We start from the raw sequence: 14,455 nt of genomic DNA on the forward strand, positions 1-14,455 counted from the left end.
CCGCCTGCATTACAGTTAATACCAACATTTCCAAATTCCAAATTCCAATTCGACCTGGAAACAGTGGAGAGAAGAGCCACTCCGTAGATTCCACTGAAATTCCCCATTTATTTATTTATTTATTTATTTATTTATTTTATTTATTGATACGTTTGATCCGATGGATAGTGATTTGTCCGCTGGATAAAGTTAACCATTTTTTAAACAACCTTGGCCAGGAGAATATACGCTTCTATTTGTCATCCGAGTAAGGTTTCGTGTAATTCCTCAGAAAAATAATTCGTTATTATTTTACTACAGTTGTCATGTTAGCAGTAAATTTTTAATTCAAACAGTTTTTCTTTGTCTATTTCTTTTTACATGAAACTTTAAAGAAACACCACAAAGTGTCTCAGCTCAAATTTCCTCTAAAACTGAATATTTAACAATTAAACGGCGAGCTCGAGGTTTCTATCGGCTGATAGTTGGCGAGGGGCGAAGCCCCGAGCCAACTATCAAAGACGATAGAAACTGAGAGCGAGCCGTCTAATTGTTTAAGCATACCTCAGTGATCGATCTATGAAGCAAAAAAAATCTTTTTATTTCATAAACTTTGATATATTTGTGCAATGATGCATGCTAAATCGCGCGCACTCTGACAAACTGCCGTCTATCGATCGATAGACGGCACCTGTGTAGCCAATCAGATTGCGTGTTACGCGATAGTCGGTCACTGAGGTATGCTAATCTTAAATAGTCTTAACTAAACTTTAACGAAGATGACATATAAATACCTTGTGTTCCAGACACAGTCGTTTCTTTACCTATGAATCCATTTTACTACGCCTTGCATGAGCAGTTTGTAGCAACCGAGAAGATCCCTCCCCCAATGTTCATCTTAACATAATGGGACAGTCCACATGCCCGTGTATGCCCGTGCTGAATTTTTTATTTATTAAGGTTAAGATGAAACGCAAGTGAAAAATCACTTCACAAGTCATATCATAACCATGGAATGTTAACTCAAAGAATGCGAATAACCGCGCGCTTGGCCAAGCGTTACGTTTGATTTCTGAATTTAATTCTGTTTCCAGTGATTTAAATTGGGGATTTTTCCATTCCAACTAAAACAACTCAATTCTATAAAATAAAACCAATTATTGTTCTTCTTTTCGCGATAATTTTTGCATATTCTACAAATTGAAGAGCAACAGGTTCTAAAAGATGTCGTATGTATGATGACGTTACGGGTACATAAAGGCCCGTTTAAACGGTTTCAACATTCGGTTCAACATACGTTCAACACTTTGTTGAGCCAGATGTTGGGGGCGTTTGAACAGGGCGTCCAACATTGTTAAAAGCGTGTTCAATCGAATTTAAATTGGTTTAAACTTTCATTCAACATCCATACAACATTTTCTTTGTTCTCAAAAATGTTAAATAGTGTTAAAGCCGTTTTAACGGCTTTAACGGCTTTAAAAAACCCTCCTTTCAACATTTGTCCTACATTTGGCCCTTTGCTGAAGGAACGTTGGTCAAATTTTGAAACCGTTTAAATGGGCCTTACACTTATGCAACAATCGTAATACTAATGTAACACTACGTTCTTTTGCGTGACAATGAGTGACTCTCCTACTGCGCGCCTCTCCCCTCTTTCCTGATTAGCTTGCCCTCTCACGACATTCAGCTTGAAAAAAAAAAAAAAAAAACGTTGCCACCGATGGAAGGCAATCGGATATATTGAATTATTGAACCTAATTGAGACAAAACGAAAGTAGATCTCACGCAACACAATGGAGAAAAAAAAAACTAGATTAAAACGTTCTATAAAAAGACAATAGTTTTACGTTCCTTTTAGGAGTGCAACTGAAATGTTGTTAGGAATGATATTTCTTACCCAAAATACATTCATCCAGAATTGAACAACGGCCGTGACGTCATCATACATCGATACCTTCTCGAACCTGTTGACGTTCAAATTGTAGAATATGTGTAAATAATGGTAAAAAAGAAGATGATATAGAAGAATAAAGATGAATAACAATTGGATTTACTTCCTATAATTCAACTGTATTGGTTGTAATAAAAAATTCAAAGTTTAAATCAGTGGAAGGGGAATTACAAGTTCAGAAATAAAACCGTATGCTTTGCCAGGTGCGCGCTGTGACTCTGGAATCAGGATCATTTATCGCGATTGCTTCACTAAACATAGCATTCTTAGTTCTGATATTTTTTACTTAAAGGAGAGAATATTTTATTTAAATAAGAACTACAAATTACTGGATAAGATTGTTGGAGATTTTGAAGGTGGGTGGCTATATTTTTTAATGTATACTTTTCGAAAATTAATAACCATGGAATGTTAACTCAAACAATGTGAATAACCGCGCGCTTGGCGAAGCGTACTGCTTGATTTCTGAAATAAATTCTGTGTCCAGTGATTTAAATTGGGGATTTTTCCCATTACAACCAAAACAACTCAATTCTATGGAATAAAACCAGTTATTGTTCTACTTTTCGCGATCATTTAAGCATATTCTACAAATTGAAGAGCAACAGATTCTAAAAGATATTGTATGTATGATTACGTTACGGGTACATAAAGGCCTGTTTAAGCGGTTTCAACATTCGTTGAACCAGATGTTGGGGGAGTTTGTAAGGGGCGTCCAACATTGTTGAAAGCGTGTTCAATCAAATTTAAATTGGTTTAAGCTTTCGTTCAACATCTATACAACATTTCCTTTGTTCTGAAAATTTTTGAATGGTGTTGAAGCCGTTTGAACACTCCTTTCAACATTTGTCCAACATTTGCCCAACATCCGTTCAACTTTGTCGAAAGAACGATGGTGAAATGTTGAAACAGTTTAAATATCCCTTAAAATATGCAACAAGCGTGACACTAATGTAACGATAGTTTATTTATTATTTAACGTGGGATTTATGCTTAGCTTAGTCAGCTAGGTTACAGGTAATCCACGCCCAAATATATAATAAAAATTAGAAACTAAAAATGAACAACAATTCATGGTATAAAAACTGTAAAAGCTAAGAACTAAGAATCAGATGAAAAAAAAAAAAAAAACAATATCAGTCTAAACTTAAGCGATCGTATTTTGTTCTTCACTTCATTATTATCATTAAATTACAACTTTACAGTGATGAGACAACGAAATAAAGACCACACATACCAACAATTAGATATTCAGCTAAATACTCACTAACCATTACACTTTGTCTTCTCGCCCCAATACTTTGCACATCACGGTCATAGTCTTTGAATAAATAAATTAAGACCTTTGTCTAAAAGTGTTAATCTGACATACCCTTCAAAACAACTTTTTCCCGCGGGCCACCATTTTTGGATTTTATGACGTCATACGGTTGCCGCTATTGTCAAACTATTGAGCAACCATAATACGTCATGAAATCCAACATGGCGGCGCCGGGAAATTTAAAAGCGAAGATAGGCGATAATAAAATCCTGTTTCGTCCGACACAGAAATATTATTCCAAGTTTTCTAATGAAATTTGAAATAAGATTGTATTTTCAACAATGTAACGTCAATAAATTTCAACTTCAACTTGAGCGCCGTTCCTGCCAATTCAGCTCCAGTATAGATTGGCTACCTTATGTTAGCTGAACGCTTTGGAATAAACACGAATCAGTTCGAATTCAATTAACAGGAATTTGCGTTTTCACGTGACACTTGGTGTTGGCATACTCGTCAATAGCTTTCATGATATGTAAGTAATCGCGATAAACGATATTAATTTTCGGACTTTCGTGCCGCTACTTATTTCTCCATATTACTTGAAACTCGAAAATTTTGTAAACTAAGCGTAATCAGAATACCGTAAACTGAAGATAGGCTTATAAGTCGACCCCCCCCCCCCCCTCCGCCCCGCTTATAAGCCCTCCCGGTTTTAGACCCATATACCTGTAAACAAAAAAATGCATCCGAATATAAGCCCCCCCTAGTTTCTTTCGCGTTGTTAGTTTTAATTTTGTTCCAAATATTGACGTTTTAAAGCTTAATTAAAAAACAGTAAATAAAAAACGCATTTCGATCAACACTGCTATAGCTCGTTTCGAAACGGTTTTATTTATTCCGGTTTTAAGTCCCCTGGGATATAAGTCCCTTTGTTTATACGCCCATCTAAAAAGCCCTGACGAAGTTATATAAGCCCAGGGCTTCTAAGCGCAGTTTACTGTATTTTTATTTACCATTTTTATTCCTTTAGTTTTCAGTGTGCCGTTTTTGTCATTCATTTCCAAAATTTCGCCATTATTTTTTACATTAGTTGAAGTCTGATGTCCTTTGCATTGATTGGTCCTTGCGCAATAACATTGTTGGCCTTTGATTAGTTCTCTGTCAATCTTTTATTGATTTTCAAAACACGTCCCACCCGAACTTGTTGAGCGGATTCACAAAACTGAGTACATCGCTATGTTGTGGATTTACTAACGTAATTACTTACTCTCAGATACTCACTAATTTTGTCACAAATTATCTCATATATGCCATCCACCCATCCCACCCATCATTTCACTTATTACCATGATTTCACTAACATCTCATTGAAATCCCTCATGAATCCACGCCACCAACACTTTTACTCATACAATACCCATGAAGTCACACATATCCCATGATCACCCCCTAATCAATACACCTCATTACCCCTCCCTAGTAATTCGCATAACCCATCATTTCAGCCATATTTAACCGATCATGATTTTCGGTGCAGCGAGCGCCATCAAATGCTTCGTGCGTCCTCAGTGGCGTGATGTCCACTCTACTCTTTCTTAAGAGAAAAGTCTCTACTGTTATAGCTATAGCAAACAACTAAAAACTGATTTTCAGTGGGATACCAATCCGGACACATTAACAGCACATACAAGAATCAGTGGAATGGTGGTTTATTTCTTTTATTGAAAAAACTTTACACGATGCTTTGTTACCTTAAAAATTACAAACTTTAACAAAACTTTAACGGAACGTATTTTCACAGATCAGTATGAAATACAAAGCACATTTAATCTCTTGTAGATATTTTTAACTCTATTGCAGTTTTGTACCAAGTCAATTGGATATTAAATAGTTTATACATGTTTTCAGTACAAATATCAATATATTTCCTTGTTCAAATATTTGTTAAATAAAAATTAATAAAAAGAGAAAAAACTGTTTCAATTCTGATTCTTGGCTGGCCTCACAATTCTCTATGTAATAGTTGTTTTTTCATTTGGAATCTATGAGCATGAGCTGCTGTGAAGCTTAAGCACAGACGTTCGTGATCGACGGACGGCAACCGGAAGTCGAATGTTTCCTCTTTTGGTGTGATTTTGCTCATTACCACGGACAGGAAAAGCTATTGTTGATGACTGTGGCTTGAAGTTACAAACACAATGGCGTGAAACGCTCCAAAACGGGAAAAATTCAATTTTCCGGTTGCCGTCCGTGGCTCAAAAACGTCTGTGCAAGTTCCCAAATGACTTGCCTCTAGGAGAGTAAGCGCTCCTATATGCCATCCGCGTGTTTTCCTGCGTTCTGGGAACACTTTTTCCCACGCTTTAATAGCTGGAAGGTTTCGTAAAATTTCTGATTGTTTAGAAAGACGTCATTTGTGATTATCTTACTACAGTCATGTTTCCCTAAAATTTCTAATTGAAACAGTTTTTCCTTTACCTGTTCTTTTAACTGTAAATATTAAAAAAAAAACACCTATACAAAGGAGTTGATCAGTTCAAATCTTAAAGGTCTTACTTATCATGATAAATACCCTGCGTTCCAGACACAGCTACTGTTGATTTATGAAGTCATTTTACTACACCTTGCATGAGCAGTTTGTAGCAATCTTAAATGTCTGGCCCCCAATGTTCTTCAAAACGTAATGGGACAGTTGACATGCCTGTGTTGTGCACTTGCTGTTATCAGAAGGCGCTTTTAAGCAGTCCGGTTCTTTTACTGTGAAACCGTTATGCAGCCGTTTCAGTTTGAAAATACCCGAGAAACAGGAAGGCTCAGGAGTTCGAAGGAATCTTTTTCGTCTCGTAGTGGTCTGGCTAGGGGATGCGGCTATATGAACAGCGGCTACATCAACTTCGGTCGTAGATTCGCTGCTTGCGTCAAAGCTGGAAATCTCTGGTCTTTCGATTGTGTCCCAAGAAGATTCTTCTGATGTGATCGTTCGACCACTTCCGATGCTGAAAATTGCAGCAAGAATAAAAGCAACCTACGATAAAAACAACACGATTCATTCTGTTGTAATTCTGCGGTGTAATCCTTCAGTAGTCAAAAAGCTAATGATGTGAACATACTATATTCTATTAATGACACAAATACGCCAATTACTCCTTGGGAAACTGCAAAGGAATTCAAGGACTGATTATTTGATCAAGCTACGCCGATGAATGTGCCCCAGACAGTCTTGATTAATTTATCCGAGTAGGCGAAAACGACACAAAAAAACTGAATACCTCGGATTTTCTTTTGCGGTGCGTTTGATCTTTAGGCTCACGAAAAATGGGACAATTGTGCCACATAAAACTACTTGAGTCATACTCCCATTTCATTTTCAAAGAAATATAGATTAACAAAATAGAGACTCACCTTCAAAATTTCCATGTCTTTTTTTTTCTGTTCTGAACGTTAAAATACTTCACACTTCTGCAAATTTGTTGTTTAGTCTTCTCAAGCTGTGGATTAGTTGCTTCATGGCAAAGCAGAAAATGGTGGTCCTTTTATAAGAAAAAGCGATCCAAATTGAGTTCATACATCGACAAGAGGGAAAGTACAGTTTGTCGATCATTACTTCAATAGATAAATATGTACACTTCTCGTTTCTCGTCTTAAACTACCTTTGAGTCAGTTTCTACACGGATAAAAGAGAATTCCTCCAATCCTTTTAGCAATGTTTAAGCACCGTTATGTTGCTACAACTTCCTGTGAGAATGTAAGTTAAAACGGTGGATCGCCCGTTATATGCTCACGAATGAAAAAAAAATCACTTCTTTCAGAATAAAAGAATAACTGTTTCTTCCCGCCTGACAAGCATTTTGCAGTAAGCCGCACAGTGCAAAAAAAATAATAATAATAAAAAAAAAATATAATAATATTAATAATAAAAAATAAAAAAAAAAACAATAATAGTATTCAATAGGTAGGCAGCTAAAGTATTTTATTTATTAACTGTACTATAGATTTCATTTATTTATTTATTTTTATTTTTTTCCACTTTATATATTATTAGCATTCGCGCCCCCGTCATACTTTTTTATCTGTAAATAGCATGTGGACTTTTTTACTGCTATAATAATAATAACAAGTCCCTGATTGTTGGGAAGAAACTATTTTTAACAGAATTATCTATTTATTTGTTTTTATGTACGCAAATATTCTCTCCTTAAAAGTTAAATATGATATGTTTGACACGCAATTTGTGATAAACGATACTGATTTCCGGAGTTACCGCAAACACATGGCGAAACATATGGTTTGATTTCTGAATATAATTCTACTTCGGACGATGTAAACTGTGGCTTTCCTATTACAACCAAAACAGTTAAATTACAGGGATTAAAACCAGTTGTTATTCATTTTTTTCCTTCTCTTTTATCTTCTATTTTACGATTATTTGCACATATTCCACAAATTGAACGACATCAGGTTCGAAAAGGTATCGATGTATGATGACATCATGACCATTGCACGACTCTGGATGAATTTGTTTTGGATAAAAAATATCATTCCTAACACCATTTCCGTTGCACCCTTACAACGAGCGGAAAAAGGAATGTCTTTTTATAGAAATGTGTCAAATGAGGTTTTTTTCGCTGTCAGTGCGTGATATTTTGTGACTCTTCCGAAAAAAGTCGCGCCAAAATTCATAAAAACTTCTCTTTCTTCCGGGTTCTCTCTGATTACTGAAAAGGTGAAAAAAAGGTGTTCTGAAAATACCTTACCAGTCGCGTGTAGCAATTGGTTTTTTATCTTCTTTGTATGGGTACAGCATTTCTTTTGATGAATAGTAAACAAAAGGGAATAGGCATTATTATGCACATTACTGATGCTTTTACCGAGCAAATTACCTCGGGCAAACGTACACCGTGAAACGTTTGACATATTTGTTGTTCCAGAGGGGGCGTCATTGAATCAAAATAAAAAGTGGAAGCCTCCAGTTGAAAATCTTCTATGGGATTCAAAAAACACCAGTGCAGTGCGCGGTGACCATGAGCGAGCTCAACATATTACCCCCTTCGATCACTAACCAACTCCTCGAATTTTGCCCATTTCACAATGGTGAGCCATAGGTTATCGATCATATCTGTATATCTCGAAAACAGTGGAAACTTTAAAAAAATAATCTTTCCCCAAATTTGTCTTGCTGTCCAAAAAGATCTGAGTTGCCAAAGACACATTCTAAAGGAGAAAAATGGAATTTTAAATATTGTGTGACTAAAAAAATACAAATCTAGAATTAATGATATTATGAAGGAGCTTTGAAAAATTAATTTTATGATTTATTAATACAGATTATAAGGTTTCGTATGTTTAATAATTATGAACAATTAAGATGACAGACGTTTCTGTCGAAACTTGCCTTTTAAACTAAGAAATTTTGTCGTTTTATTTAAAGACCCTATCAATAACTAAGTAAATAACATTTGAATAAAATCTGCAATATTTAGATATTGCCTCCAAAAATAAATAACATAGAGGACTAAGAAAGTAGAGGTTGAGAGTATGATACAACTGCAAAAGATTTGAAAATGGTTCGTCTGGTAGCCCATTATATCACATTTAAGGTCAAGTAATATGTATAACATTTTCTTGCAATACGTCACACAACCAACGTTGCGTTACAAGTTGCGATTGTTTGCATTTTTGTCCGCAACAAACAATCGCAACTTTCAACGCAGTATTTTTTGCGCGACAAAATGCAAGAAAAGGTTGCCCATGTTACTTGGCCTTTAACAGGGTAAATTTTGAAAAAGATCAGGATTTAGTATTTTCAATTACAGAGTTCCGTACTTAAGGGTCCTTAAATCTAATGTTCCCAGGGCCAATCGCGCTTATTGAGCGAGCCGAGCTGCCTGTCTAAAGCTTGGAACAGGGGCGCGTCTTCCTGATCAACTCAACGAGTGACGTCACTTTCCGTCGCGCGCCAAGGACTCTGGTAAGACGCTGACTCCTCCCCATAGATTCGCCCATACCCATGAATTAACCATCCATTTTTTGGTGTAGCGGGTGCGAGCAATTTCTCCCGCGTACTCAGGCGTGATATCCATTCCACTCTTATATAAGATACTGATCCGGCTGTTAGCTACAGCAAGCAACTGAAAACTGAATTTCAGAGGGAGTTGAACACTGCATGAATCAAGCGCAGTGATTTCTCGATTGCGTCTCAGCTTCAAGGGATGTTGCAAATTCGTAAATCAGTACAATACCATGGGCGGACTTGTAAATTAATTAGAAAATTCATAAATCAATGGAATATTTTATGGCTTTATTCAATAAATTAAGAAAAACTTTACAAAACGCTTGGTCTTTTGACCTCAAAAATTATTAAGTTAATAATACAAAACAATTATTTTCACAGATCAATATAAAATATAGTATACTACACTCGAAATCCCTCGTACAGAGGAGTTTTGTCTCTGATTGGAGCTTTGTACAAAGTCAATTATACAAAATAGTTGTTACAGTTTTCAGTGTTAAAGTATTTGTTGAATAAAAATAAATAAAATGAGACAAACTGTTTGAAATCTGATTGCTAGCTTCTTAATTCTCTAATTAAAAGCCGTCTTTTCTCCTTCAAAATCTATGAACATTGACTGCCGCATAAAAAGTAACCTCTTAATGACTTTGCCTCCAGGCCGCTGTTGTTGAAAGAGTGAATAACGCGTTATCAGGAAGATAAAACACTATCAAGCGGATAAAATGTCATTACTCCTGCATAACTCCAATTAATACCAACACTGAGTTTCCAAATTCCAATTCGACCAGGAAACAGTGCGGAGAAGAGCCAATCCGTGGATCCCACGGAAATTTCCATTTATTTATTTTATTTATTAATACATTTTATCCGATCAGATAAGGATTTGTGCGCTGGATTAAGTTGCCCATTTTTTGAACAATCGGGGCCAGGAGGATATAAACCTCTATTTGTTGTCAGAATTTTCCCGCGCTCGGTGAACATTTCTTCCCGCTCTTAGCTGTAAGGTTTCGTGTAATTCCTGAGAAAACTAATATGTTATTATTTTGCTACAGTTGACATGTTAACCCTAAATTTTTAATTCAGTTTTTCTTTGCCTATTTGTTTTACATGAACCTTTAAAGAAACACCACAAAGTATCTCAGCTCAAATTTCTTCTAAAATAATATTCTTAAATAGTCTTAATACCCTGTGTTCCAGACAAAGCCGTTTGTTCACCTATGAATCAAACCTCATCCTGCATGAGCAGTTTGTAGGAACCTGCTGAGAGATCCCTCCCCCGATGTTCACCTTCACGTGATGGGACGGTGCACATGCCCGTTTGCCATAGTCTCTAAACGTGTCACCCAAACATTTGTCGCGTGCTGAAGCCACATCACTACAGACAGGAACTTTAACTGTCACATATTGGGACAGTGTTTTCATTTCATATTTACCCGAGGAACAGGAAGGCTCAGGAGGTAAAACAGATCTTTTTCCGCGTCTCTTGGCGGTTTGTTTAGGGGGCGCGCTCAGATAATCGGAAGCGTCAACATGTTCGTTCGTAGATTCACTTCGTGCGTCATAGCTGAGAGTCTCAGGGCTTTCCAAAAGTGCCTCATCTGTCAACCAGAAGACACCAAGGCTCTCAATTTGAGCAGAACTTTCCCCATTTTTCTCGCTCAAGATCTGTTTCTCGAGCTCCTCGTCTATGGTGTCCCGTGAAGATTCTTCTGATGTGATCGCTCGACCACTTCCGAGGATAAATACGGCAGCAAGAATGAAAGCAACCTAAGGGAGTTAGTTTCTAAAGAAACAGTGGTGCAGCGCCGGTGGGGAGTGAAATCAATCTTTTCGTTTAATAGTAGAGTTGATGAGGCAAATTGACTATCTTAAAGAGATGAAGTGGTGACGTTTGGAGCGTTAGCCCTTCTTCAGAGCGAACTGTCAGCACGATTAATTCTGGGTAATTCTGCAGGTAACTCTCGCAATCTCCTCTCTCCTACGTTCGTTGTTTACGTTTACGAAAAGTGGGACAATTTTACACATAAACTAAGCCGTTGAGACTATTCACGTTGATTTTAAAAAAGTATAGGTGCACTCACCCTCAAGATTTCCATGTGTTCGTTTTCTCTTGTAAGCTATTTAAAATACTTTACACTCCTGTAAATTCGTTCTTTAGTCTTCTCAAGCTGTGGATTAGTTGCTTCATGGCAATGCAGAAATTGTGGTCCTTTTATGAGAATTGAGAAAGAGCGATCCAAATTGGGTTCATACATCGACAAGGGGGAAAGTACAGTTTTTCCTTCATTACTTCCCTCGATATATTTGTAGGATCTCGTTTCCCTTCCTTAAACTACTTTTGAGTCTTTCTACCCAGATAAAAGAGAATTCGTTCGATTCTTATCGTTTCAGCAATCCGTTGAAGCACCGTGCTGACGCCACAACTTACTATGTTGGATTGTAAGTAAAACCGGTAAATTGCCCGCTTCATTCGCGCGACCAAGAAAATCATTCCTTTCAAACAGACCGATAACCATTTCTTCTGCGTGTTACAAGAATTTTGTAGTGAGCCACACGACGTAAAAAGAGTAAGAAACTATTTTAAACGAAATTTTCCAGTGATTTTTATTTACACATGTATTCTCTCCTTAAAGTTAAAAATATCAAAATTAAATATCATATGTCAGTCGCGATAAACGATTCTGATTTCCGGACTTCCGCTCGTGCCTGGCAAAGCAAACAGTTTTTTCTGAATACAATTCTGTTTTCACTAATTTAAGCGCCAGATTCATATTTCTAATTCCAACCAAAAACCGACTCACGTACAGGGAATAAAACTAATCATTATTCATCTGTAGTCTTCTCTATGATCTTTCTTTACACATATTCTACAAATTGAATGGCAACAGGTTCGAAAAGGTATCGTATGTGCGATGACGTCACGGCCGTTGAACTATCCTGAGTGAGTGTATTTTGGATATAAACTGATATCATTCGTAAAAGTATTTCCGTCGCATTCTTACATTTGACGAGCGAAAGAAGAAAATCTTTTTTATAGAATATGTCGACTAATTTTTTTTTAACTAGGATTTATTGCGTGACATTTGTGGTACTTCCGAAAGAAGTCTAGCCCAAACCCGTAAAAACTTCTCTTTCTTCTGGGTCCTCTCTGATTACCGAAAAGAAATTAAAAAGCGGTGATCAGGCATAACAACTCAATATGTTTTCCTTTCACTGATGTTAAGAAGACTTAACCTTCTGTGTCCAAATGGAAGTACAGGAATTGGCGAAAATGCCAGCTGTCATAAGGCACAATACAAACTCTTTCAACATAAATTAAACACAAAGGCTTTCTGCTAACCAGGAGCATCAAGGTTTCAGGGAAGCGTGAGTTCAGTAGGAAAACTAGTAATCTAGTTTTCCATTATTAATTAATTATTAATTAATTAATTTATTTATAAAGTAATTGCACCATCTTTTATCAACCCCCCTGTGTGACTTGTGCCATATAAGCCCCTGGCTTCGGCATCTCAATATCGATTTATTACTTATTACTGTGCACTCTCTCGTATTATTATTATTATTATTATTATTATGTGCAGTTGATAAACGTATGGATGCTAAAATAGAACCACATAGGGCGCGCAGCGTAACCTAGGACAGGATAGGATAGGATAGGATAACTTTATTTATCAAAATGGATCATTGTATAATGCAATTCCAGGGATTTGATTGGCTTAGCGGCCATGGTATATGAGCTATTATACCATGCTCGAGGATAGGGATCATTAGAATGGTCTTCTGGTTGTTCTTGCTAAGCGAAATCAGCCATAACTTACATTATTTCTTGATTGTTTTCAATAAAACAATTATTCCATTGGCGTTTGTTGGATATGAGATGATTATAGCCAACTCGGCGCTTCGCACCTCGTTGGCTATCTATCATCTCATATCCAACGCGTGCTAATTATACACGGTTTTTCCATCAGCTACTTAGATACCTATGCGATCTGAGGGAGCTATAAAAAGAAAACTGCTGAGTTAAAAAAAAACAGCGTTAAAATATAAAAATCTCATAGACAATCTAAAGTTCTCTAATACCAAAACTATATTGAGCTTCTACGTTATTCCCTCAAGGAAAGTCAATTGACGGTAGCTTTGAAAGTTCTCACTATGTTGAGAGAACTCGAGATGGTAGCCTTCTGCATCCTTCTCAATACGTCATAACCCCTGCTGCCAAAGAGCTTCCTCATTGTCAGGTCTACATCCCTTGACTTTATTATTATTATTATTATTATTATTATTATTATTTATATTATTATTAATATTATTATTATTATTATTATTATGATTATTATTACAAACTACTACAAAGAAGGGCGAAAGCTATGCGACTACTATGTCATGGATCAGGGCAAGGGTGTCCCTTGCGTTGCTGAGGTCAGCATTACTATGCCTAAGAGGTTCGCAAGCTACAAGGAGGATCCATCTAGATTTGACGGACATTGACTTTGACATCGAGAAAGGACATGCAAACATTCGTTAAAAACATTGTATTACTATTGTTATGGTCTTAATTATTTCTATTATTATTGTAATTTTTTTAGCATTTATATTTCACTGTAATTTGTTACAAGTTCATTTCACACTGAAGATGGCAAAGGCAACTGCCGAAACATGTCTGTTATAAAACTCAGGAGTGTCGTGTTTTTCATAAAATTGGGAACATAATTTTATTTCTTAGTTTTTCTTATTTTTCTTGGTAGCCTTCCATTTGATCTCGGTTTTTATTCCCTTTTTTTAAGATTTTTAACTTTGTATATATTATTGATTTTTTTTAATAAGAATAGCATAGTAACTTTATGAGAAAAAAAAATCGGCTTGAAAGTTGTCTCTTTTTTCATCGAAATGAATTGTAAATAATTTTTTAATACTTCTTTTTTCTACTTTTAACTTGTGAATAGCAATGTGCTTGAAATATGTTATTAAAGAATTCTCATTATTATTATTATTATATTATTATTATTATTATTATTATTATCATTATTATTATTATTATTATTATTATTATTATTATTATTATTATTATTAATTAAGACCATGAGTAAAAATATCCACTTAGCGAAACGATGGATAATCTTGGATAATAGATATTAAAAGAAAAAAATTTAAGCATCAGAATAAACACAACACACCTTGGGATGCTCCGAACAAAATATCCACCTGATAATTACAGTGTGTCCTCTTGTCTGAAAATGTTTATTTCCACCTCACA

General features: G+C 36.0%; 1 protein-coding gene across 1 annotated transcript; it reads right to left on the minus strand.

Annotated features, from left to right (window-relative positions):
* Positions 1-5,700: 5,700 nt before the first annotated feature.
* Positions 5,701-6,991, minus strand: LOC146460680 (uncharacterized). Its single transcript, XM_085087857.1, has 2 exons — positions 6,594-6,991; positions 5,701-6,216 (listed from the first exon to the last, which is right to left on the minus strand). The coding sequence occupies exons 1-2, from the start codon at positions 6,606-6,608 to the stop codon at positions 5,809-5,811; spliced, it is 423 nt and encodes a 140-aa protein (XP_084943983.1). The 5' UTR covers positions 6,609-6,991; the 3' UTR covers positions 5,701-5,808.
* Positions 6,992-14,455: the final 7,464 nt, after the last annotated feature.

The sequence above is a fragment of the Pavona decussata genome, unplaced genomic scaffold (genome assembly GCF_977016875.1).
Source record: "Pavona decussata unplaced genomic scaffold, jaPavDecu1.1 SCAFFOLD_208, whole genome shotgun sequence".
Lineage (NCBI taxonomy): Eukaryota > Metazoa > Cnidaria > Anthozoa > Scleractinia > Agariciidae > Pavona > Pavona decussata.